The sequence below is a fragment of the Anabrus simplex genome, chromosome 1 (assembly GCF_040414725.1).
Source record: "Anabrus simplex isolate iqAnaSimp1 chromosome 1, ASM4041472v1, whole genome shotgun sequence".
NCBI lineage: Eukaryota > Metazoa > Arthropoda > Insecta > Orthoptera > Tettigoniidae > Anabrus > Anabrus simplex.
The window spans coordinates 497251029-497277981 of NC_090265.1; the positions used below are offsets into that span (position 1 = coordinate 497251029).

The 26953-nt window shown below is 38.4% G+C and overlaps 1 protein-coding gene across 1 annotated transcript in view; it reads right to left on the bottom strand.

Annotated features, from left to right (window-relative positions):
- Nf1 (neurofibromin 1) overlaps positions 1-26953 on the bottom strand; it is a 666749-nt gene that overhangs the window by 578653 nt on the left and 61143 nt on the right. The window contains exons 4-6 of the mRNA XM_068225031.1: positions 8025-8136; positions 5364-5470; positions 4920-5038 (exon numbers count right to left, since the gene is read on the bottom strand). Coding sequence (XP_068081132.1) covers positions 4920-5038; positions 5364-5470; positions 8025-8136 — 338 coding nt within the window. The remainder of the gene's footprint in view (positions 1-4919; positions 5039-5363; positions 5471-8024; positions 8137-26953) is intronic.

The following is a 26953-nucleotide window of genomic DNA, read 5'->3' on the forward strand; positions in this document are numbered from 1 at the left end:
GAATTCCATTTCGTTCGCCAAGTTGTTTCCAAGGAGTCCCTCTCCTGTCAAATGGGAGTGGGACTCCATTACTCCCATAGGTCCGAGGCTTGCTTAAAATGTTCTGAGCTCGGTAAATTCATGAAGCAGGATGCTGCCCTACTTGCACATAGTCCAAGTGAGGATCTATCCTCTAACGGGTTATGGACCACCGGTGAATTGTATAGTCCTAGCCGCCTGAGCACAAGGAGGGCCAGGACTCAGAATATGTCCGAGATGCCCACTCCCATTCCATAGTAACTGGTATCCCGACTCTCAGGACCACTTACTAGGCCACTCAGCCGTTGCCCATGGTTCACGAACTAGGACGTGACTACAGTAACCCACAAACATGAACCACAATAAGAAATATATGAGAATGAAATTTTAGGCCTTCCCCTAAACTACCATTTCATTCAGCGTGATTAAAATTATTTATAGCCTAGATTGTAGCGACTTGTTCCCCGACTTTGCATACCGATTTTAGTTAAATTCTCTTCAGCCGTTTTTTCGTGATGTGTGTACAGACAGACAGAAATTATGGAAAATTAAAAAGTGCATGACCTTGTTACTGTAGACATGACTGATATAGAAATACCAACCTTTTTAAATTCTGAGCAATGTACAGACAAATCTCTTATTTTATACATATAGATTATTTTATTTCATTTTATATTAAACCTGTACTCCTGACATGAATGAACGAAAAAACATATTACAGCTTAATTACAACAATGTAACTTTAAAGCTTTTCAGTCTGTTGAAAACACTAATTATAACATGCAACAATATAACATATCTGTAAAAAAAATACCCTCTATTAACAAGCAAGAGATCGCACCCGCAGCAATTTGCCACACTTTTTAAATATTTGTTCATAATTTCGTTGCTAGCCGCTGTAGGGCTTAGGATGCTCGTTTCATCCCTCCCCTCCCTCTCTCCCGCCTGACGCCAATTATCGTCAGTGTATTGCCTGCTGCGTTCCGGAGTAGTTTTAGTTTTCTTTCACTCTTGCATATGTCGCGGCAAATTGCCTACGAGCGACCCCTCGCGTAGTATATTCTTACGTTCAGTAGCGTATGCTGGGATCAAGACGTGGGCTACCACTAGACTTAGGTTACCCCTTTTCGATGGTTGGTTTAGTGAACGTCAAGCCTGAAGCATTTGGAGCTGCAGCCAATAGCCAGCGGAGAAGCCTGCTGTGTTGTCAAGGCTGCTTCACAAGCTACTGCCCTGGCCTCTGCTACTGCCAATGCTCAACCCCTGATCAGTGGAGACGGTACCCTAAGGTTTAGCAAATCAAAATCCGGCTTTGTGGCTAAATGGATAGAATGCTGCGGTTCAGTTTTCAGAATCTACCCCCTCATACTATTAATTCCCCTGGCTTGGGGACTGGATGCTTATGACGTTTTTGGCATTTTATCCTCATTAGGTCACCACCAAGCCTATACAGATGCCATCCCCCATTATTATTGTTGTTGTTATTATTATTATTATTATTATTATTATTATTATTATTATTATTATAAAAATATTGAATTTGACAGCGGTCGTACCCATTCTTCACTGGTTAATTGGCTGCCTCTGGAGATCAGTGGTGGTGTTCGACCCATGATCACGGGTTCGATTCCAACCAACAAAAGAGAACACTAAACCTGAAAGGTGACATTTCATTTTAGCAGATCTACCAATAAAAAGAAAACTATATTGCTCCTAAAATAGTAGCCCTGTAGTGTCATACTACAAGGATGTAGAGCAGGAGTGAAATACCAGCACTCTGTTATATATATGATTAAGTCAGAAGGATGAGGTGAGGAAGTATATCCAATGAGTAACGCATGGTTGATAGTTAGCAGTGGCGATCTGTCGGAGCCCCCGGTCCCCACTCCCATACAACATACAGCAGCAAGCCACGTGAGGTGAGTAGAGGAAGAGGGACGAGAGTCTGGGCTGCGATATCAGTCTCTGATGCCCTGCTCTCAGAAATATATGCGACATTTTTCTCACTGCTTTCAAGTTTTGTAAATGGAACAATGTGTCAGATGCTTACATTATAATGTGCTTTAGACTTCCATCATTCTCAATTGAGGTTTGGGCTTCACCGATAGTCTTGGTAGCCCTCAGTATACGCCACTGCTTACATGACTACTTAAGAAACTTTCTTGGAAATGCAAAGTTCATGAGGTTTATGGTGGCTTTCAGTGAAGTGTGGTGCTGTAGCTTTATCTTGAATTGTGACCAAATCATTCAATGAAATGTGCAAATGCAAACGTTGAGGCAATTTGCTCACGCGCGACCTCTCGCGTTCTTTAAAAACCAGGTTTTGCAAAAACATTTCATTAATTTTTAACATTGAGAAAATATTGTTACTGGGTAATTATGTTAGTACTAGTTGAAAGGCAGTTAAACAGGGTACATATTTATATTTTTATCAGAGCATTCACTGCAGAAGGAAAATAGCAGCTCATTGGAATATTAAGCGTGAGCGATTTGCCTTCGCGCGACCTCTTGCGTTCTAAAACGGGTGCGACCTCTCGCGTGTTAAACAAAGAATGAAGTGTTTCATTCTACAAAGACATCCACAGATTTTATCAAAGCACTTCAAATCATGCACATATATGTACAATATTGTTTACGTTGCATAAATTTGTCAGTGATTGTGAATTGGTGATGTTACGAACAAGTGAGAAAAAATTATTATTGTAATAGTCCTCCACTGCCACCTTAGTAACTTTGAGAAAGTATTCTGTATTTACCTAATCTTCTTCATCCATTTCCTCCAGTGAATGAGTTTGGACTCAGCAAAGGGTTCTGAACCTATCATGACCTATCATGGTTGCTATGTAGGGGAATGAGAGGAATTCTGTACGCAATAACTCTGTTCAGTGGAGTGGAGAAGGGAAGTTGAGGGGTGAAGAGAGTGCTGTAGGTATTAACTCTGTTCAGTGGAGAGGAAGTGCTGCTTTGTCATCTTATAATGTATTTTGTGTATTGGGAAGTAAATGTAAGTTTATGATATTGATGAAATAAAAGTACGGAAGTGAATTGAAGAGTAGTTTGTAAGACATTATTTTTAGTGATAAATAATATCCTACTAAAATGTTTCAGGTGGAGGGAGCGCTGCGTAAATTCAGAGAATATACTACAGATAACAATATCCCAACCCACATTCCACGCATTTTAGTGTCAGAGTAGGCTCCTGTTGCATTCAGTAAGTGCTAACGCAGAAAGTGTAAAATGTTGTTCCAAAAATGAATTAAGTAGTGCAAAGATGGGTAAATTTTTAAATGTGAGATCATTAGGGCCCGGATTCTTATTTAATTATATATTCCATTCCTTTACTTGTAGACAACTGAAAATGTTTGTGGTTCTGATATGGTTATATCCATGTTTCATTTTACACATATTTACACAGGTAATATTACTAATTTTTACATATGTGAAGAATGTAACATTTTTGTACATATCTAGGTAATTATTTTAAAAAATTGAAAATTGTAGCACCCCATTTAATTTTCAGACTATAGTAAAATAAGTGGCAAATTTCATCTCAAGTATAAAATATTTCAATTCAGTTCCTAAAGTTGGCTTTAAAATTCCTTTAAAAATAGGATTTCTAACCCTTTGTCTGTGAAATACAGTAGGTCTTCAGTTCCTCTACTGTATGCAACAGCACTAATCCTTTCTCAGAACCTGGGATGGCTAAGTACCTTTCACTGCTCAGAGTTTCTAACAAACTCCATGCAGACTTGAAACGAAATCTAGGTAATTCAAGTTCTTTATCTGTTTGTAAGATCATTAGTGATGAACAAGAAGAACTGCCGGGAGATGTTTCCGCCAGCTAGTTTTATCATTTTAAATATATATTGGTGACTTCCTGTTATGTTGAATGGTTCTACTCAGCCTACAAGAAAATTTTATCGGATAAGCGCAAAAACATCACAATGGAAAACATGGAGAAGTAATTGGTGACCCACTGAGCATCAAGAATAAAAGTTACCGTACTATGTGTGTTACTTAATAGGGTTTTAGAGACAGATTCTATATTAATTTTATTTAGTAACATTTGTTTCATTTTCAGAGCATGAAGGCAGCAGGAAATTAGCTACAACAACACATTGTGCAATATACTCCAGGATTTGCAATGCATAACATTATTTTTAAATATTTGAAGTATTTTGATTATGCCTTTAATTTGATTATTTAATGCTGGCAAAATTAGAAAACACTAGACTGTATAAATTATCTAAAGCAACAATGATGATTTTGTCATAAAATATTGAGGTATTTAAAACAATTCTATTGTCTCATATCACAACCATAAGTCATAATAAAAGGAATTTATGAACATTTTTGTAAATTTAGTGCATCAATACTATTGCATATTTTATGAATATTACATATTTAATGACATATTTTACTAATATTTACTACATTTTTATGTGTATATTTCGCACTTGGATATTACATAAAAATCTGGGCCCTAGTGATCATTCATGTTGGTTTGGTTAGGTTTTTTCTTTTTTTATGGCATTCTTTGTTTAATAGTGTGTATCTTTTACAAGTATGATATATGTGTTACTTAACTAGTTTTTCCAACAGACTGAAAAGCTTTAAAGTTACACTGACTGAGCTGACACAGCAAAGTATGACTTTCTTCTTAGCAAATGCTCAGGTAAGAAAGTTAACAGGAGCAAAAAAAAAAAACACACACACACACACGCGCGCACGCACGCACACACACACACACACACACACACATAGAGAGAGAGAGAGAGAGAGAGAGAGAGAGCAAGAGAGAGAGAGAGAGCAGATAAGTATACATTAATTACAACAAAATTGACAGTAAACTGTACTTTATTCCTCCTCCAAAACTCTCACATTAATGACTTATTTTTTACCTGTAAATCTGCAAATTCATTGGGATATGTATCCATCCAGTTCCAAATTGCCTTTTCTAATGATGTCATAAGCACCAACTGTGCAGATTTCTTCAGAAGACGGAATTTCTGAATCGTTTCTAAGGGCAAATACCAAGTAATATAAATTCTTCATAAAAACTAGCTACAGTTCTACCAGAGGAAGGAAAGAGTACAATTATAAAATTATGCCAAAATGATTAATTACTTAATAAATTCATGAATATAAGATAAAAGCAGAATGTTATATAGTTCCCCAACAGTCCTTTATATTAAAGATGGAAAAATAAACATACCTCAAGTAAATAATAAACAGGAATTCACTGATATAATTTTTTGATTCTCTATAGCAGAAGAAAATAGCAGTAGAAAATCTTCCCCAGCCATGTCTGAACTAGGTAAAATAAAGGAGTTGAAGTCACTTACCATTAAGCAACTTTGTGAGCCTATTCACATCAACATTGATGTGTTGAATCAGTTCAATATCACTGTAATCAGGATTTTCTTCATTGCACGCACTCAATTCCTGCAATCTAATAAAAAGTATTGAACTTTAACAACCTACAGTCATAAAAGTCATGGAAAGAAATGGCAAATAATTACTGAACCTCTCAAAACAATTAGAACACTAAATTAAATCAGAAGTAGTATCCAGAGAGAGAGAGAGAGATTTAACACTTTAAGTATTTAAAAAAAAGAGATACCCTTAGTACAGAACAAGGTCTCCAAAGTTGTAGCATATCTGATGTGGCTTAGGGGCCCTTTAAAAATGTTCTTTTTAAACAATTATTTACTACATTTGCTGGAAAAACCCACAACCAGTGAGAAACATCTCTCCTAAATACGGAGCCACTTTTATTTTATTCAGTAGCAGCCTACATTGTGCCAATCAATAATTCCATATTTGGGTTTGGTGTTGGAAAACAAGATTGTCAGTGTACAGAAGGGCTGAACGTATTAGTTGGTGCAGTTCTCTCATAACAGTGCATAGAGCACAAGGATTAACAGAATTAATGACTGGGTCGAGCCCTCTCCTTATCCAACATTTTTCACATCAAGATTTAAAATCTTGCAAGAATGTGTCCCCCCACCTCAACAAGTTTTAAAAACTTTAGATTTTCCTATGAGTGCGTCAATTATTCTCCAGAGCACCACTGCCGAACTCTACTATTTTAATTTTACGCTTGGTGCCGACTTCTTATTCTATAAACTTATATGTTCAACCATCACTATTGTACAACTGTTTCTCATACTTAATTTTTGTAATGTGTATTAATAATGTGTATTAATTTGTGCGTGTCAACTACTAACCAGGTACCTGATTTTTGCCTTGAGGAGATAATTTGACTGATGATGCCCTCAATGAAGGGCGAAACATGTCTCAAGTGAACTCAATAATAAATTCCTAAAATTGAAAATTTTATATGTATTGAATAGGTGACAAAACAAACCTTTTAGCATCCTACATTCAGTATCTTCAATACGGATAACAATGATTTTTATCACTTGCAACAAATTATACTATCCGTTAATAAAAACAATGAACGTACAAAATTAAACTGTATCATAATTAAAGGCATTACCTCCACACCTACAGATGAGGAACAACAGAAAAGATCAGTATGAATGAAAAGCTACTGGGCAATTCAGAAAGAAAGCCTATCAAAGAAGATGACCGGAAAATGACTGGCTGAAGTGGTCTCAATAGGCATAAAAAACAGAGGAATAAAATATATATATGATATGAGTGAAGAGCTGGAATCAGAGATAAGGCTTTTAGTAGATGATGATATACTATATATAGTAATAAATAAGATACAAGATAGTGAGTGACTAAAAAAAGACCTCAACAGCACTGTGAGATGGACAGCAGGCAATGATAAGGTGGTAAACGGGATGAAAAGTCTCTCAGTTTTAAGTACTGCGACTGATGGGATGCAAGTTCCTCATGGGGATCATTGTATCGATAAGGAAAGATACTTATTGGGGTAATCACATAAATGGGATTGTAAATAAAGGTTACAAATCTCTTCATATGGTTATGAGGGTATTCAGGGGTTGTAGCAAGGATGAAAAGTAGAGGGCGTATGTCTCACATATACTGCAATTAGCGTATGGTTCTAGCGTTTGGGATCCTGACCAGGATTACTTGATTCAAGAACTGGAAAAAATCCAAAGGAAAGCAGCTCAATTAGTTCTGGGTGATTTCCGACAAAAGAGTAGTGTTACGGAAATCTTGCTCAGTTTGGGCTGAGAAGACTTGGGAGAAAGGAAACGAGCTGCTCAACTAAGTGGTATGTTCAGACATATAAATGGAGAGAGGGCGTGGAATGGCATTAGTAAATGAATAAGTTTGAGTGGTGTTTTTAAAAGCAGAATAGATCAGAATATGAAGATGAAGCTCAAATTCAAGAAGACTAATTGGGGCAAATGTTTGTTTATGGGACAAATTGGGGGCAAATATTTGTTTATAGAACAAACTGGAGCAAACATTTGTTTACAGGAAGAGGAGTTAGGAACTGGAAAAATTTGCCACGGGACGTGTTCGATAATTTTCCAAATTCTTTGAAATTATTTAAGAAAAGACTAGGTAACCAATTGACAGGGCATCAGCCACCAGCGCAACTGCCCTAAATGCACATCAGTGGTATCTTATCCATCGTGAGTTCATCCGTTATTTACACGGCCTGCACGAGAACTGACAATATTGCAGTCTGCAGTGATGTACCACACCGAACTATTACATTCGTCAGACCGACCACAACGCTATTTTGTCAAAATGGCTGCTCTCTGAAGAACCTGACAGTTATAAAATAAAATAAATTAACATAATCAAGTAACGTAATGTATCAACAGTATGCAGCAACACATTTTCAAGAGAAGCCTTATGGCGCTCTCCTGAAAAGTAACAAGTAGTTTATGAAGGGACATCCAAATGTTCCGCAATTTTTTATGCCTATCCTGAAGAATGAACACTTTGCTATCTATCTGGACATACACAGAAAGAGGAATATACTTTTCAGGTCAGCTTGAAAGGATCTTGCTTAGTACAGATTTAATTACTTTAGAAAATGAAATGTAACATACCTGGCAGAAATGCGGTTGAATACAGCATTGAAGAAATTTAAACTCAGAGCAAACAGAACTTTCGATGCAAGATTTTTAAGCTGAAGAATGTTGGGATTGTCATTAGGTACATCTGTAACGGAAATAAAATACACATTAGATCTCATTCCTCAGGCTGCTCTGTATGTGACAGAAATAATTGTATTACAGTTAAAAATTTCCTTATTTCCACTGCCCTTTAAGTGTTCTATTTGATAGTTATGCAATACATTCTAAAATCTTTGATAGCAAAATCATCTTATTCTGCCCTCCATTATATAACAGCACCTCACATGTATTTCCATGTGAAAATCAATTTTGATACATTATTACACAACCCTCCTGCTGCGAACTATGTGACCTTGCCGCGGTGGGGAGGCTTGTGTGCCCCAATGAAGCAGATAGCCGAGCTGCAGGTGCAACCATTCGGATGGGTATCTGTCGAGAGACCAGACTAACGAAGGGTTCACTGAATGGTGGGTAGCAGCCTTTTGGAAGTTGCAAGGGCGGCAGTCTAGATGATTGACTGATATGGCCCTGTATTAATACTCAACATGGCTTAGCTGTGTTGATACTGCTACATGGCTGAGAGTAACAGGAAATTACAGCCATAACTAACTCCCGAGGACCTGCAGCTCTCTCTGTAAGAGAGAGGGTGGTAAGAAACAGGGGCGGCTTTTCAGGTGAAGTAGGTGAAGTGCCACTTCACCACTTATTTTTACCATAATGAATTACTTAAATTCATTTTTCTTATGACATTTGTTGGTTTTACGGAAAGAAAATGTTTTATTGTACAGCGTTTGGAGCACCTCATCACCTGATGAGAACCAGGGGAACTCACGAAAGCGCCGGCTGTCGGCCACAGTACGGCGCGTGAGACTGAGTGAAGACGAGAGATTCCGCAGCTGCCTCTACCTCCCAAGTGCTCCCTCCTAGCGCTTGGCCTTGGCGGTTACCATGACAACCGTGACGTCACCCGCGTACTTTCCACATAGCGGAATGTGCTAGTGAAGTTGTCGGAAGAGCGGAATGTTTCGTCTTCCCTGCGTCATCCTGTGTGAAGTACGAGTACTTACGCATCGTGGTTCATTCGTTGTGTTGTGCTGTTTTATTTAAATATGTATCCTATTTATGACATAGTGTGCATTTTATTATAAACACCATTTTCACGTTGGAGAAACGAAGATCAGAATGAAGTTCTACGTTTTGATCGCCCTACTGAATCACTGCAAATTTGTGCTACAAAAGAAGTGAAACATTCTGGTAAATCTTACAATCTTAGTTTCAAACGATCGTGGTTTAAGGAATTTCCATGGTTGTGCTCCTCTCCAGCTCTACAGAAGTTGTTTTGTTGGGCCTGCTTGCCTTTTATCAATAAAAATAAACGGCAGCTAGATTTCAAGACATTGGAAACAAACCAAAATACGATCTCTGATGTCCTGAAGGAAAATGCCAGACTGTATATTGTAATTGTACAGTTCAGTCAAAGTGTACATTTAAAGAGGCTTTTCCTTCAGTTGGTAATTGATGCAGTGCTCTATTTAAGTAAACAAGAACTAGCTTTTCGTGGTCATGACGAAACATTAAATTCAATAAATTGTGGTCACGTGCTGGACCCTCCGCCAGTCACAGGTACGAGGTACGAGTACAAAACAACAACAAAAAAACCACGTAGTTCCTAAATCTTGTCCTCCTCTGTGGTGTACTGGTTAGTGTGATTAGCTGTCACCCCTGAGGCCCGGGTTCGATTCCCGGCTCTGCCACGAAATTTGAAAAGTGGTACGAGGGCTGGAACGGGGTCCACTCAGCCTCGGGAGATCAACTGAGTAGAGGTGGACTCGATTCCCACCTCACCCATCCTGGAAGTGGTTTTCCGTGGTTTCCCACTTCTCCTCCAGGCAAATGCCGGGATGGTACCTAACTTAAGGCCACGGCCGCTTCCTTCCCTCTTCCTTGTCTATCCCTTCCAATCTTCCCATCCCCCACCAAGGCCCCTGTTCAGCATAGCATCCTCCCCAGTTGTATCCCCGATCCAGAGTCTGAAGCTCTAGGACACTGTCCTTGAGGCGGTAGAGGTGGAATACCTCGCTGAGTCCGAGGGAAAAACCAACCCTGGAGGGTAAGCAGATTAAGAAAGAAAGAAAAGTTCCTAAATCTGTCGCTTGAAACCGAACGGGTAATAGCTCTGCACCATACTTTACAGCCACGAGCCGCCACTGGTAAGAAATGGTAAAGACCCACGTTATTATAATAGAGAAATAGAGAGACTAAGAAGAAGGTGCAGACTGGAAAGAAGGAGAAAGGAGAAATTGAAGGAACTTAATAGAAAATTGAATCTAGCAAAGAAGGCAGCTAAGGATAACATGATGGCAAGCATAATTGGCAGTCATACAAATTTTAGTGAAAAATGGAAGGGTATGCATAGGTACTTTAAGGCAGAAACAGATTTCAAGAAGGACATTCCAGGAATAATTAATGAACAAGGGGAGCGTGTATGTGAGGATCTCCAAAAGGGAGAAGTATTCAGTCAGCAGTATGTAAAGATTGTTGGTTACAAGGATAATGTCCAGATAGAGGAGGAGACTAATGCTAAAGAAGTATTAAAATTTACATATGATACCAATGACATTTACAATAAGATACAAAAGTTGAAAACCAGAAAAGTAGCTGGAAATGATAGGATTTCTAGGGATATACTAAAGACAATGGGTTGGGATATAGTACCATATCTGAAGTACTTATTTGATTATTGTTTGGTCGAAGGAGCTATACCAGATGAATGGAGAGTTGCTACAGTAGCCCCTGTGTATAAAGGAAAGGGTGATAGACATAACGCTGAAAATTACAGGCCAGTAAGTTTGATGTGCACTGTATGTAAGCTTTGGGAAGGGATTCTTTCTGATTAAATAAGACATGTTTGTGAAATTAATAACCGGTTCGATAGAAGGCAGTTTGGTTTTAGGAAAGGTTATTCCACAGAAGCTCAACTTGTAGGATTAAAGCAAGATATAGCAGACATCTTGGATTCAGGAGGTCAAATGGACTGCATCGCGATTGACCTGTCTAAAGCATTTGATCGAGTAGATCATGGGAGACTACTGGCAAAAATGAGTGCAATTGGACTAGACAAAAGAGTGACTGAATGGGTTGCTATATTTCTAGAAAATAGATCTCAGAGAATTAGAGTAGGCGAAGCTTTATCTGACCCTGTAATAATTAAGAGGGGAATTCCTCAAGGAAGTATTATTGGACCTTTATGTTTTCTTATATATATAAATGATATGAGTAAAGGAATGGAATTAGAGGTAAGGCTTTTTGTGGATGATGTTATACTGTATAGAGTAATAAATAAGTTACAAGATTGTGAGCAAATGCAACGTGACCTCGATAATGTTGTGAGATGGACAGCAGGCAATGGTATGTTGATAAACGGGGTTAAAAGTCAGGTTGTGAGTTTCACAAATAGGAAAAGTCCTCTGAGTTTTAATTACTGCGTTGATGGGGTGAAAATTCCTTTCGGGGATCATTGTCACTATCTAGGTGTTAATATAAGGAAAGATCTTCATTGAGGTAATCACATAAATGGGATTGTAAATAAAGGGTACAGATCTCTGCACATGGTTATGAGGGTGTTTAGGGGTTGTAGTAAGGATGTAAAGGAGAGGGCATATAAGTCTCTGGTAAGACCCCGACTAGAGTATGGTTCCAGTGTATGGGACCCTCACCAGGATTACCTGATTCAAGAACGGGAAAAAATCCAAAGAAAAGCAGCCCGATTTGTTCTGGGCAATTTCCGACAAAAGAGTAGCATTACAAAAATGTTGCAAAGTTTGGGCTGGGAAGAATTGGCAGGAAGAAGACGAGCTGCTCGACTAAGTGGTATGTTACAAGTCATTAATCTCACTTTTGGTCCGTATTGACAATAGTGATTACATACAATTTACAAAATATACATTTAATGTTAACCTAGTCAATACTTACAATACCACATTTTGTGGTTAAATATTTATAAATGATAGAAAGGTTGTAAACATGTTTTGCCCTTCTTAATGGGCATCATCAGCACAACATTAAATGTATATTTTGTAAATTGTATGTAAGTGGTATGTTCCGAACTGTCAGCGGAGAGATGGCTGGAATGACATTAGTAGACGAATAAGTTTGCTTTTTTTTTTTTTTTTTTTTTTTTTTTTTTTTTTTTTTTTTTTTTTTTTTTTTTGGCTTTATGCCGCACTAACACAGATAGGTCTTACGTGAGAGGAAAGGCAGTGGAAGTTTGAGTGGTGCCTTTAAAAGTAGGAAAGATCACAATATGAAGATAAAGTTGAAATTCAAGAGGACAAACTGGGGCAAATATTCATTTATAAGAAGGGGAGTTAGCGACTGGAATAACTTACCAAGGGAGATGTTTAATAAATTTCCAATTTCTTTGAAATCATTTAGGAAAAGGCTACGAAAACAACAGATAGGGAATCTGCCACCTGGGTAGACTGCCCTGAATGCAGATCAGTATTGATTGATTGATTGATTGATTGATTGATTGATTGATTGATTGATTGATGTACTGCTGATGGCTTCCTCCCTGGTAAAATATTCCGGAGGTAAATTAGTCTCCAGGTGGGGACTTCCATCAGGAAGATGAATACTGACATTCTGTGAGTCGGAGCATGGAATGTTAAAGAGTGTGAATCGTTGTGGTAGGTTAGAGAATCTGAAAAGGGAGATGGATAGACTATAGTTGATGATGATGATGATGATGATGATGATAATGCTTTTAAAGGGGCTTAACATCCAGGTCATTGGCCCTTAATGGTACGAAATGAGACAAAATGATATGACAAATTAAAAGACCAAAAACATCCACTGACCTTAATTCAAATCATGGGGACGAAGAATGGACGGACGGACATACAGACGGATCGATATGAATTTAAAACGATCCGTGGAACCGACCCCACAGTTCCTCACAGAAGCTGGCGTAGAACAATAGTATTACTGACCAACGGACTGCTTCTATAGCATAATACTGAATCGATGATACTTGTAGTCGAAAGAGGTCCAAAATCCAAGTCAGCAACCCCTCCAATATTACATATCGCTAGGAAAGTAGAACTATCGTATTTGTCATGTTGCGGTACTAATCAAGAGTTTAAAGATAAAAATTATTCAATTATTCAATTTTTAACTAATCAAGAGTAGCGTAGACTCGCCGTATTCCACACATTATGGTAGTACCCACGTGTAATGAAATTCGCACATGTATTACAGACCTATGCTGTTTCGCAGATTACGGCGCCATTGATAGCCAACACAAACCTCTGGTGTTCATCACATAAGGGTATTAACCAAAGGGACTCGAACTATCCCGTGGTGTTCCTCATATAGCGGGTAATAATCATAGGCAAGACAGAACAATGGGTTCCCTCATCCCATGGTGTCGCTCATATAGTTCTACTAATCACAGGTACTGTAAAAGCCGTCATGCTCTCGTTTGCTACTAATCACAAACCTATTTGGTACGCAACATAGTGCTACAACTCGCAAGTAAAAGCAACCCATGGTGTTCCCTGCGTGGTGGTACTAATCACAAGTAGTTTCATGGTTCTAATTTGATCATCCCTTGGTTGCCCCTTTTAGTCACCTCTTACGATAGGCAGGGGATACCGTGAGTGAATTCTTTGTCTGCGTCCCTCACCCACAGGAGGTTAGACTAAAGTTAGATGTAGTTGGAATAAGTGAAGTATGTTGGCGGACAGAAACGGATATTTGGCCAAGTGACTACAGAATTATCGGCACAAAATCAAACAGGGGAAATGCAGGAGTTGGTTTAACACGTTGAGTGCCAGACCGATTTTCAAAGGAATGTCGTCTAGTGCCGTGAGCTAATAACATCGAGTTACTCCCTGGTGCCAAAACGTTCACAGGCTTAACCAAGCGAATGATCGCTGAAATGAGGATGTATTTATGATATATTAGGTTAACTTATTATGTATATTAGGTAAAATATTGGTCATTACAAACTGTACACGTACACGCACACCCATATGGGGTCGTACTTATACAGTAGTTACTGTCCTGACGCTCGGTCATACTTACCTTTTCCTTTGCAGGGACACGTTAAATGCTGTTGATTATGAGAGATGTGTTAGGTTGTTCATACTGAAGCCCTAAAAATGTACGATCCCCCATTTTAGGCCAGGAAATGTTTGTAAATGACGATCTTCTGATTTTAGGTTAGGAAATTTTCGTATAGAATGTAGTTATAAAAAGTAGTGAAAATCATGTGAATTTGGTAAATTAGGATGTAACAGAATAATATATAAAGGAGAATTAATAGTTACGGAATACTGAACAAGTACATAATTTTGTTTGTATAACTTTTAATTTGAATAAGAGAACCTAGCAGCGATGATTGTTCAAAATGGGAAACCAGTGACTACTGTATATTGTTGAAGACGTTCATAATTGTTGCAACAGCTGGCTTGGAAACCCGGAGTACAGTGGTGATGTGTATGCTGAAGACAATAGATCATCAATGTGGATGAACGTGCGAGATCGCTGGTTGGTCTGTACTGGGTTCAAAATCACTGTAACTGTATACTTCGTCTACATCATCATTGTCCGACTTGCTCGATATATCGTCCAGTCTATCTGCATTAAGTCTTTTACTGCTCGATTTACTCGTAACGACTTAAAAAAGAAAAGGAAACTCACCGCACTGCACACTTACATAAACAATACGTGCGCGAGATAGACAATGACTTTGTCACCCTACAAAACACTCTTGACGTACCCATATGGGGTCGCGCCCAATCAAGAATTAAGGAATGGAAAATGGACTATGCACGTACTTAAATAGACGACCAACAGTTGGCAGGAAGGGACTTTATACAGCTTCAAAACACATACTTACTGCGCACCCAAATGGGTTCGCACAGTTCTCGATTTAGAACGAACGTACGAACCCATATGGGGACGTGAAGTTTAAAAACTTGACTACTCTCACGTACCCAAATAGGGTCGCTTGGCACTCGTGTTAATAACGAAAAAGAAAATAGGACAGTGGGTAAGCTGCTATAACCAGCATAGTGAAAGAATTATTGTCGTCTAGATAGACACCAAACCAATGCCCACCACAATAGTGCAGGTCTATATGACTACTAGTTCAGCGGATGAGGAGGAAATCAAAAGAATATATGAAGATTAATAATGTTATTTGTTTTACGTCCCACTAACTACTCTTTTACGGTTTTCGGAGACACCGAGGTGCCGGAATTTAGTCCCGCAGGAGTTCTTTTACGTGCCAGTAAATCTACCGACACGAGGCTGACGTATTTGAGCACCTTCAAATACCACCGGACTGAGCCAGGATTGAACCTGCCAAGCTGGGGCCAGAAGGCCAGCGCCTTAACCGTCTGAGCCACTCAGCCCAGCAATATATGAAGAGATAGAAGACTTACTACAATATGTAAAAGGTAACGAGAATCTAATTGTAATGGGAGACTGGAATGCAGTGGTAGGCCAAGGAAGAGAAGGTAATACCATAGGAGAATTCAGATTGGGACAAAGGAACGAAAGAGGAAGTCAGCTGGTTGAATTCTGCACTGATCATAATTTAGTCCTTGCCAATACTTGGTTCAAACACCATAAACGATGGCTGTATACATGGACGAGACCTGAAGATACTGTAAGGTATCAAATAGATTTCACTATGATTACGCAGAAATTCAGAAACCAGGTGATGGATTGCAAAACTTTCCCAGGAGTAGACGTGGACTCTGACCACAACTTGTTGGTCATGAAATGTCATCTGAAGTTGAAGAAATTGAAGAAAGGAAACAATGCAAGGAGATGGGATCTAGACAAGTTGAAAGAAAATAGTGTGAGGGAGTGTTTCAAAGAACATGTTGCACAAGGACTAAATGAAAAGGGTGAAGTTAGCACAATAGAGGAAGAGTGGATAGTCATGAAAAATGAAGTCAGTAGGGCTGCTGAAGAAATGTTAGGAAGGAAGAAAAGATCAGCTAAGAATCAGTGGATAACTCAGAAGATACTAGACCCGATTGGTGAACGACGAAAATACAATAATACTTAGAAATGAAGAGGGCAAAAAAGAATACAGGCAATTAAAGAATGAAGTGGATAGAAAGTACAAGGTAGCTAAGGAAGAATGGCTGAAGAAATGCAAGAATGTCGAAGGTTGTATGGTCCAAGGAAAGGTAGATGCTGCATACAGGAAAATCAAGTAAACCTTTGGAGAAAGGAAATCTAGGTATATGAATATTAAGAGCTCAGATGGAAAGCCACTTCTAGGAAAAGAAGACAAAGCAGAAAGATGGCAGGTACATATCCAATAGTTGTATCAGGGTAAAGATGTAGATGATTTGGTTCTGGAACAAGGAGAGGCTGTTGATGGTGATAAAATGGGAGACTCAATTTTGAGGTCAGAGTTTGACAGAGCTGTGAGAGACCTAAATAGGAACGAGGCACCTGGAATTTATGACATTCCCTCTGAATTACTGACTGCCTTAGGAGAAACCAGCATGGCAAGGTTATTCCATTTAGTGTGCAAGATGTTTGAGACAGGAGAAATGCCATTCAATTTTTGACAGAATGTTGTTATACCTATTCCCAAGAAAGCTGGTGTGACAAGTGTGAAAATTACTGCACCATTAGTTTAGTATCTCATGCCTGCAAAATTTTAACACACATTATTTACAATAGAATGGAAAGACAAGTTAAAGCTGAGTTGGGAGAAGATCAATTTGGCTTCAGAAGAAATACAGGAACACGTGAAGCAATCCTGACTGTACGTCTGATATTAGAGGATCGAATTAAGAAGCACATGCCCACGTACATGACGTTCGTAGATCTAGAAAAGGCACTTGATAATGTTGACGACCAAGCTATTTAAAATTCTGAAGGTGATTGGGATCATATACCGAGAACGAAGAATTATCTACAATCTGTATAAAAATTAGTCTGCAGTGATAAGAATTGAGGACTTTGAAAAAGAAGCAGCAATCCAGAAAGGAGTGAGGCATGGCTGCAGTTTGTCCCCTCTCCATTTAAATGTATACATAGAACATGCAGTAAAGAAAATCAAAGAGGAATTTGGAAAGGGAATCACAATCCAAGGAGAGGAATTCAAAACCTTGAGATTTGCCAATGATATTATTTTATCTGAGACAACAGAAGATCTCGAGAAGTTGCTGAATGGTATGGACGAAGTCTTGGGTAAGGAGTACAACATGAAAATGAATAAGTCCAAAATAAAAATAATGGAGTGCAGTCGAACAAAGGCAGGCAATGCAGAAAATATTAGATTAGGAAATGAAGTCTTAAAGGAAGTAGATGAATATTGTTACTTTAATAGTAATATAACTAACACTGGCAGAAGTAAGGAAGACATAAAATACAGACTATCACAAGCAAGGAAGAGCTTCCGAAAAAAAATTTGCTCACTTCAAACATTGATATAGGAATTTGAAAGATGTTTCTGAAAACTTTCATCTGGAGTGTAGCATTGAATGGATGTGAAACATGGATGATTACCAGCTCAAAAAGAAAGAGAATATAAGCTTTTGAAATGTGGTGTTACAGAAGAATGCTGAAGGTGAGATGAATAGATCAAATCATGAATGAAGAGATACTGAATCGAATCGATGAGAGGAGATCGATTTGGCTAAATTTGACGAGAAGAAGAGATAGAATGATAGGACACATCTTAAGACACCCAGGATTTATTCAGTTGGTTTTTGAAGAAAGTACAAGCGGTAAGAACTGCAGGGGTAGATCAAGATGACAAGCAGATTAGAGCAGATATAGGATGCAATAGTTACATAGAAATGAAAAGGTTAACACATGATAGGGTGGCGTGGAGCGCTGCATCAAACCAATTTATGGACTGATGAGTCAAACACAACAAATATATTACACAACAGCAAAACATAGTTCATGCCTAATTTTTGTATCATATGAAGGTGTCAGCCATCCAAAACGAAGATGTTAATCAGGAAGTACAGGGCTTCCTCTCTCTTTACTAGTCTAACAAAGAGTGCAAAATGGTGCAAAACTTTGTCATTGGTGTGAGACCTGCTTGGTGGTTTATCGGTAACTATCTGTTTCGTCACGCTTTCGTGACATCAGCTTTTGCAGAACTGTACTTGCAGCATTTTTTTTTTTTTAATCACAATGTTGTGCTCAACTAAGGAGTGCAATTGAACTTATTTAGCAGATGAATTTGCCTTCTTCTCTTCCCAGAATCTCTTCATCCTTTAGCTGTGGTTTTCCTTCTGTTCTTCCCTCCATGCAATGGTGGTTCTCAGCTTGGGTTTTTCAGGAAAATGATGTTTGTTTACCAACATTCTAAAGCAAGGCCTGTCTCATACAATTTCACCTATTATGCTGATTTCTCGAAAGTCTTTTTCAATTTTCATTACTCTATTATTCTTGACTTTTCGTGAGGTAGCATAATTAAATATCTTTTTAGTAAGTCTTTCAATGTCCATTCTTTGAATATGGCCATAAAATTTCAGTCATCTTTTCTAATAGTCTCTCATATTTTCTCAGAATGCTGGTATAATTCAGGAGCCCTCCTTTTTGTACACACTCCTATGCATACTGAGCCAAAGATTTTTCAAAGAATCTTCCTTTCTTGTTTCTCTGAAGTTTTAGTTAGTGATCTTCCTCCAATGATCAAGGTTTCTGATTAAATGATTCAGGCTTAATTACAGTGTTATAGTGTTTTAACCTATCAACAGCAGAATTACTTTTCGTTTCAGATTATTTCTGTTTTTTCATATGATGCTCGTAACGTAATACTCTACTCCAAACACTTTTTTTTTTTTTTTTGCCAATAACTGCCGTCTTTCCAATGAGACAACTGCATACTATTTTTGATACTTGTTAAAAATTATGACGAAAAAGCGACTAATATTTCTTAATAAATAATAAACAACTTTGTAGTAAAGGGCAGAATGGAGTTTTCAGGAAATAATTGAATAACCACAGGCAATTCAGTTGAAATTTGCATGTTATTTATTTATGAATATGAATAGTAAGATATGTTTTACTACATTCATTTATAAAATATTCACATACACTCAAAAAACAATAAAATCACAATACAATGTCGGCCTACTTGAATTCTTCCTTTCACATGACTTAGCAAACATGAAATTCGTAGCTGCATTTAACGCACAGACCTACGACACATTTGATGCATTCAGTGCATGCCTGACTGAAGCACCTCTCCCAAGGGCATCTTCGACAAACACTTCCTTTGCAGGCTATGAGGAAACAATTCATTCCGTCGTACCTGACTTGAGCAGATACCCGATGTCCCGTTGCGCTGTTTCTTGAGACAGGAATACAGCCTGGACCACGTGGAAAATGAGTGGATCTCGTCAAATACGTGCGTACAATTTCTCGCCTGAAGGGAAGCTGTTGCAGATCACCTCTGGCCTCCTTCATGAACACCCCGACGTTGCAAATCATCACATCCAAGAGGTAAATCATTAATGACCACCACCATATTTTGACATTAATTCCAATTCTGTAACGGTTGATATTCTTGTCAATAACATCAGTGCCTCCCATATGCTTGTTGTATTCAGTAAAAAGTGCAGGCATGGGAACCTGAATTTTCTTCACTTTCAAAGGATAGAAAAGGGTCCACCTATTCAATACCATTAGCTTAATATAGTGTCCTATATAACTGGTACTAGTTTTGACCCCACATACATTGGGTCATCTTCAGCCACGATCCAGTTAGAAAACATATGCTTACCTACAACCAATAATAAAGAAAACAAGCTGGTATGTCTCAATTTAAAATCCAAGTCTTAAACATTGATGAAGTCCAATTACACATCCAAAATTGAAACCAAATGACACATTATAACTGCTGCGGTTGGTGCCGAACCATGTCGTCACTCCTACAGCAACCAAACGTTCCTGAGTTTGGCAGTTCAGCAGTTTTAATGTGTCATTTGCTTTCAATTTTGGATGTGTAGTTGGACTTCATCAATGTTTCAGACTTGGATTTTTAGTTGAGACATACCAGCTTGTTTTCTTTATTATTGGTTGTAGGTAAGCATATGTTTTCTAACTGGATCGTGGCTGAAGATGACCCAATGTATGTGGGGTCAAAACTAGTACCAGTTATATAGGACACCATATTAAGCTAATGGTATTGAATAGGTGGACCTTTTTCTACCCTTTGAAAGTGAAGAAAATTCAGGTTCCCATGCCTGCACTTTTTACTGAATACAACAAGCATATGGGAGGCACTGATGTTATATAGGACACTATAAATATTAAGCTAATGGTACTGAATAGGTGGACCCTTCTCTACACTTTGATAGTGATCAATTGTCAATTCATAACTTAAGAATTTTCTTCTTCTCACCTGTAGAGTAACGTTATATTAGCTACTGGTTGAACTCCGTGAACTGACGATAATTCAGTAACTACAGAGTTGTTCTTCCACTGAATAGCTATGATATACTTGGTGTTTTTTTGTGGAAATATAGGCACCCCTGATTTCTTTCTTCATTGACACACTGGTTGGTAAAGAAATGTCTTTGGGTAGCCTATTGTCTTGTTACCTCTGAATTTCAAGTGCTTTACTAGAGCATAACTAGTAAAACAATTATCAAAGTAGAACTTCATTGGAAGAGCCTGTATGTCTTGAGGTAGATTATCTACCATTACAAGCAAGGGAGCTGCGCTTTTACCAAACTGATCGTCAAATTCTTGCTTTCCATTGTAGCTTTTGCCTTAATATACCTCGAAATCTACCAAACAGCCTTCAGGAGAATTCAGATACCAGACTTTAAAAACCAAACTGTATGGGTTTTTTCCCCCCCAATAAATTGTTTGCAGCTGTTTTCCAAAATATTTAATCAGTGATTCATCAAAATCCAATGCTTTACATGGTACATCATTTTCTTTTGAGAATGTCCATCAGTGGCCAAGTTTCCAAACTTTATCCAAGTGGTTTATCTGGGCGTTGTCTGCACAATAAAAAAACCTCGATTGTTCTGAAACGATCTCTTCCCATGGAGTTGTACACTTCAATATTTCGCATATCGTCACCATTATCCCAGAAGCAATCCTTCCCGGGCAACCCCGAATATCCACTCAAAATAAGGATAGCAATGAATGACCTAATGTCATCCTTACTTATATTTGGATTAGCGCAATTTATAAAAAGAACATAATGGTTTGCTTAATTCGCTAAGAATTGAATAACTACCTCATCCATGAACATCTCAAATAATTCCATGGCAATTTAATCTCTGAATCTCAAGTAGTATGGTTCTGGGAAAGTACTGAGTTTTTCGGGCACATCTCCTTTTGGCCATGAAATTTTATCACCGGTAAGTTTTGGTTTCTTCACCCTCTTTACGGCAGGTTCTGCTCCAGAGTCAACATCAGGACCATCCTCGTTATCCAAATCCAATGGGATCACTGTTGCTGCTCCCATTCCTCCTTGTTTACTGACATTAGTGGTTCCTCCTCCAGAAGAGTTTGCGCTGGCTTCTTTCTTCTTTTTGATGGGATTAATGCTAATTTGTTTTGGACTGGATTTAAGTGGTTGCTCAGACCGAATTGCTCTGACGTCATTATTATATTGAAATTTTGTGTCTGATAGTGACGTAGACCGCAGCCATCTAGCAGATGTGCCCTGTGAGGTTATTGAGACCTCCACCATCATCTTCTTCCCAAGAATCGTCATCCAACTGAATAGCCGATTCCAGAGCTATATGAGAATACTCCTGGCCTTGATTGAGTTGTCTTCTTCCAGAATAGCTACTATTTCATGGAGATTTAGGCCACTGCAAGTAACAAAATATAAAGGAATATTAGGCTACATCTCCTCCTCCAGCCTTGGTTGGGCAATGTAAATTTAACATTTAATGTACTTAAAACTAAATAAAGTATTTATTCATGAAGGACATTAAAAACCTGACCACCACAGAACCTCAACAACACACACTGAGCACAGACAAAAGTTGCCACGGTAAGCGGCTAGCAATGCCATGGCATCGAACGCGTTTATCATAAGATATTCATGACACAGAATTTTAGTTTGAGTTGAACACTATCTATAATTAAAACATGATGTGTTAGGAAGAGAAAGCACATGTGTTGGACCTTGTAACTTCAAACAATTTAATTTAGAGGAACAACTTACCTAATGCGAGAATCCATAGTGCAGCTTCGTATGAGTAACCTAACAATGACAAACAATGATGATTGAGCATGCAAGACGGGAAGACAGCATTGTTTATACAGTGGGGCTCAGGAGTGTTTAGAATTCACAGATTGCAAGAGAAGCCTAGTAGACCAATAGTCTGCATTTTAACTGACCTCCCGTGCACTTCGGTCATGCGATGCCAAAAGGCACCACCAGCCATTCCTAGGTTTAGCATTCTGAGATACTGAGTTTTTTGCTGTACTTATTCCATGTGATTCTACAGGCTTTTCGTAATTTAGAAATTCCCTCTCTGTTTGCTTCACCATTTAATCTGGATGTTGGACATTTTTTTTTTTTTTCAATTTGCTTTATGTCGCACCGACACAGATAGGTCTTATGACGACGATGGGAGAGGAAAGATCTAGGAGTGGGATGGAAGTGGCCATGGCCTTAATTAAGGTACAGCCCCAGCATATGCCTGGTGTAAAAATGGGAAACCATGGAAAACCATCTTCAGGGCTGCTGACAGTGGGGTTCGAACTTGGATAATTTTCCCCAAGTATTTAAAATTATTTACATGAGGGATTTTGCCAAACTGAGTTACCAGAGGTTGTTTGTCTAAGTATTGAGGAGATCCTTCCACGTAAGAGGTTTTCTCATATGAAATTGGTAATCCAGATTTAAATACAATTGCATGAAGTTTTGCCGCGGACTGAAATCCTTCATGCCTATAGTTGGATAGAATTACCATATCATCTGCAAGGGCTAAACATTGGATGAGAATTTTATTTAACTAGCTTACCAATATTAATCCCTTTTGTTTCCTTTTCCCAGGTTCGGACTACTTACTCTAGCACAAGACTGAAAAGTAATGGAGATAAGCCATCTCCCTGCCTGACCTCTGTCTTAATATCAAAAGGTTCAGAAATTTCAGCTAAGAACTTTACTTTCGAGATGGTGTCAGTCAGTGTCAGTCTGACCACATTTCTTGTTTTCTTCATCATCATCTGGTCTAACCACCTTTTCCTAGGGCGTCCAATCGGTCTTCGTACCAGAATGGTTTCAAAATACTGACTTGGAGTTTGAGCTGCCTGCATCCGTTTAATGTGTCCTAGCCACTTCAACCTTGCAGCGTTCAGCCTTTCTTCCACGGTCAGGCTGACCTGCAGGTCTCTTTGCATCTGATCATTGCTAATTCCGTCCTTCCTTGTTTTCTGTACAGCCGAACAAGGGAACTTCATTTCACAAGCTTGCAGTTGACTTACTTCTCTTCTATGTATGATGAAACTCTCCCGACTGTATGTCATGTTGGACAGGAGGTAAGTCTTAACTTTTATAACGCCAGGCGGCCAACCCATCAGCTATGTGAACCGCTGCTAAAAGTGCTGATCTGTCAGCCACGTTTTTCTTTCGCTTGTATCTTCAATTCCTGCTAACCGATTGCAGCATAAGTAATACAGCCAGAAAGAATGAAGCTGGAAATATCAATAACTTGCAATATCGATATCAGTGAAGCATTTTAAAAGCTTTCTTTCTACACATAGCAAGTTTCGCGCATGGTAGCCCTGCACACTGCCACTTCGTGTCACTTGCTTGTTTATACGTTTGTTTATTCAGTGTAAAGATGGATAAGTATATGAAAGACGATTAGAATATGCAATGCTTTAACATTAAGCGCTTCATTAGAGAATAATTTATCAACTGACAATCGTTCAAAGTAAAGAAGAGGTTATTATGTATATAACCTGCATGTGCATAGTTTTCTAGAAATTTGTAATTCTCAAAAAATACTATCAAGAACTGCATAAAACTTTAAATTTTCACTCAAAATTAGCTGAATATTCTCACAAAGGAATCATACTAATGATAAAAAAGAAACTATAAAGGTAAAAATTAGGTCAAATTTTGACATTTAAACTTTTCAAAAAAATAATTTAAAATGTGTACACTTTTAAATGAAGAAAATGAAACTTTATTGCAATTACCATCACACTCACATACACACTCTATTCACCTGTGTGCTATGGAAAAAAGAACAGGAATTTACCTCCAAATATGTACGTAGGAGAATGTTTTTCCTTGGTGTGTGCATTCTCATTAAAATTGTCTTGGCATTCTTAGTGCAACCACTACATTACAGCCTGGCATCAAAAGGGTTAAACACGGTCTGTTTAGCCGTCTGAGGAACTCCCTTGTCCCATACTTGATGGAAGAAGTTGGGTCTTTTTCGCACCCTATTCAACATTCCGTTCTTGGTAATTCCATCATCTGATACTGTACTCCCCAAAGGTATTCACACATTCAATCTTCTCTCCCTTGAGGGAGAGTTTACAAGGTGTATTTGTCCAGCTATCTTTCATTAACAATATTTTGCTCTTGCTCACAGTTAACTAATATTCTTTAAACTTGGTGTTACAAAGATCCAGTCTCCTCTGAACATCCCTCTCAGTTTCTTCCTAGATGGCAACATCATCAGCAAAAACAAATGCCTTTTATCTTCCATACCTATTCCTTTGAGTTCCTGTATAATAGTATCCATGAGTGAAATGAAGAGCAATGGGAAAAGAGACCTCCCGTTTTGGACACCTTTTCTTGTTTTAAAACACTGAGATATTCAATCTCCTACAACATATTCTGATTTCCTTTCCTATCTTCCTCAATTCTTTGGGTGATCAGATTCCAGCTCTTTTCCTTTTCTTTTTTCACTACACTTTCTGCCTGGAGTTTCTTATTCATGTATTCCTGTTCCAGTCTTCGTATTTTTTCATTGTCCTTTGGTACAATTCCCTGAGCCTGTTTATGTTTTTCAACATCTTTTGTTTTTCTTTGACATGTTTCTTTCTTTAATTGTATGCTTTACTCTATCACTCCACCAACTTGTTTCTTTCTCCTTGACTTTACCTTTTGTTTTAGCACATACCTCTATAGCACAATTAACTATTGCTGTGGGGCAAAAGATCTTAGGTTGATGCCCTGAAAAAATTGCTTTTTTTTTTTTTTTTTTTTAAATGACTGCTGTTCTAAAAACATTCCACTCTTCATCAACACTACCTGTCTAATTTTTTAGCAATTTAGTTGCTATCAAATTTTGAAAATCCTTCCTGATTTCCTCATTTTTCAGTAGTTTTCTTATCTACTCTAAACTCCTTAGCACATCAAAAAGTGTTTGTCTACCTAAAGAATCATGTTTTTTGAAATCTACAAGAACTGTAACAGTTTGTCTGGTTTTACGTATTTGTAAGATGGTTTTGAGGTTAAAAATGTGTTCTATACATGATCTTCCTTTCCTGAAACCTGCCTGATATTCACCTATTAAGTGGTCTGTTTGCTGCTCAAGTGTTGAGAGTAGTGCTTTAGTGAGAATTTTGTAGGCAACTGGTAACAGCGAACAAAAGTGAAACCTCGGAATACAAGTAACTTGGTCTACAGTGTTTTGCAAGACGAGCAGACATTTAAAATAAATTGTTAACTTGATAAGCGAGTGAGGTTCCGCAATACGAGCGTCACGTGTGTATACGTTTTCCCTCTCCTCCCTGCTTCTCTCTATCCTGGGAGAGTGCCTGTAATCATCTCCCGCGCTGGACTTCAGTTGGCGTGCCTCGCTGTACGAGTGTACATGTTTTCTTATAAAAGTACTGCAACAACGGGCCCAGTGAACGAAAAGAAGGCTTAAAAGAAATTTAGTTGGAAGAAGGAGATGATTACGATGTAAGTTAAGAAAGAGCTTATCGAAAAGCACGAACGAGGTATGCGAGTGGCTGATATCGCAAGATTTTATAACAAGTCTACGTCAATGATCTGCACAATATTAAAGAAGAAAGAAGAAATAAAAGGGGTAGATGCAGCAAATGGAGTCATAAGAGTATCAAAGCGAAGGCCATGTGTTCTGGAAGATGTAGAAAAGTTGCTTCTTGTTTGGATAAATGATAAGCAACTAGCAGGAGATACTGTGTCTGAGAATTTAATCTGCAAGAAGGTAAAAACGCTGTGCGCCAACCTCGTAAGTTAATTACCACATAATACATGTACATGAACAGAAATCGAAGAAAGCTTCAAGGCCAGTAGGGGATGGTTTGATAACTTTAAGAGAACTGGCATTCACAGTGTAGTGAGGCATGGGGAGGGTTCCAGTTCGGATGCTAAGGCAGCTGAGGCATTCACTGCCGAGTTCCAGAAGCTCATTGTTACCGAGTTTTACCTGCCACAGCAAGTTTTTAACTGCGATGAAACAGTACTTTTTTGGAAAAAGATGCCGAAGAGGACTTACATTACAGCAGAAGAGAATTCAATACCACCCGGTCACAAGCCCATGAAAGACCGTTTAACCCTGGTGTTCTGTGCTAATGTGAGCAGGGATTTAAAAGTAAAGGCCCTGCTGGTGTATCATTCTGAGATTCCACAAGATTTCAAGATATGCAAGGTGCAGAAGAGCCAGTTAAATGTTCTGTTGAGGTCCAGCGCTAAGGCTTGGCTCACTCTTATTTTCTTCGTTGAATGGATGAACGAGATTTTTGGCCCTGTAGTGAAGAAATACCTTTCAGAAAATAATCTGCCACTCAAAGTCTTGCTGGTTATGGACAATGCTCCTGTTCATCCTCCAGGCCTTGAGGACGACTTACTGGAGGAATTCAAGTTCATTAAGTTTAAGTTTCTTCCTCCTAACACTACTCAAGCCTATGGGTCAGACAGTCATTTTGAATTTCAA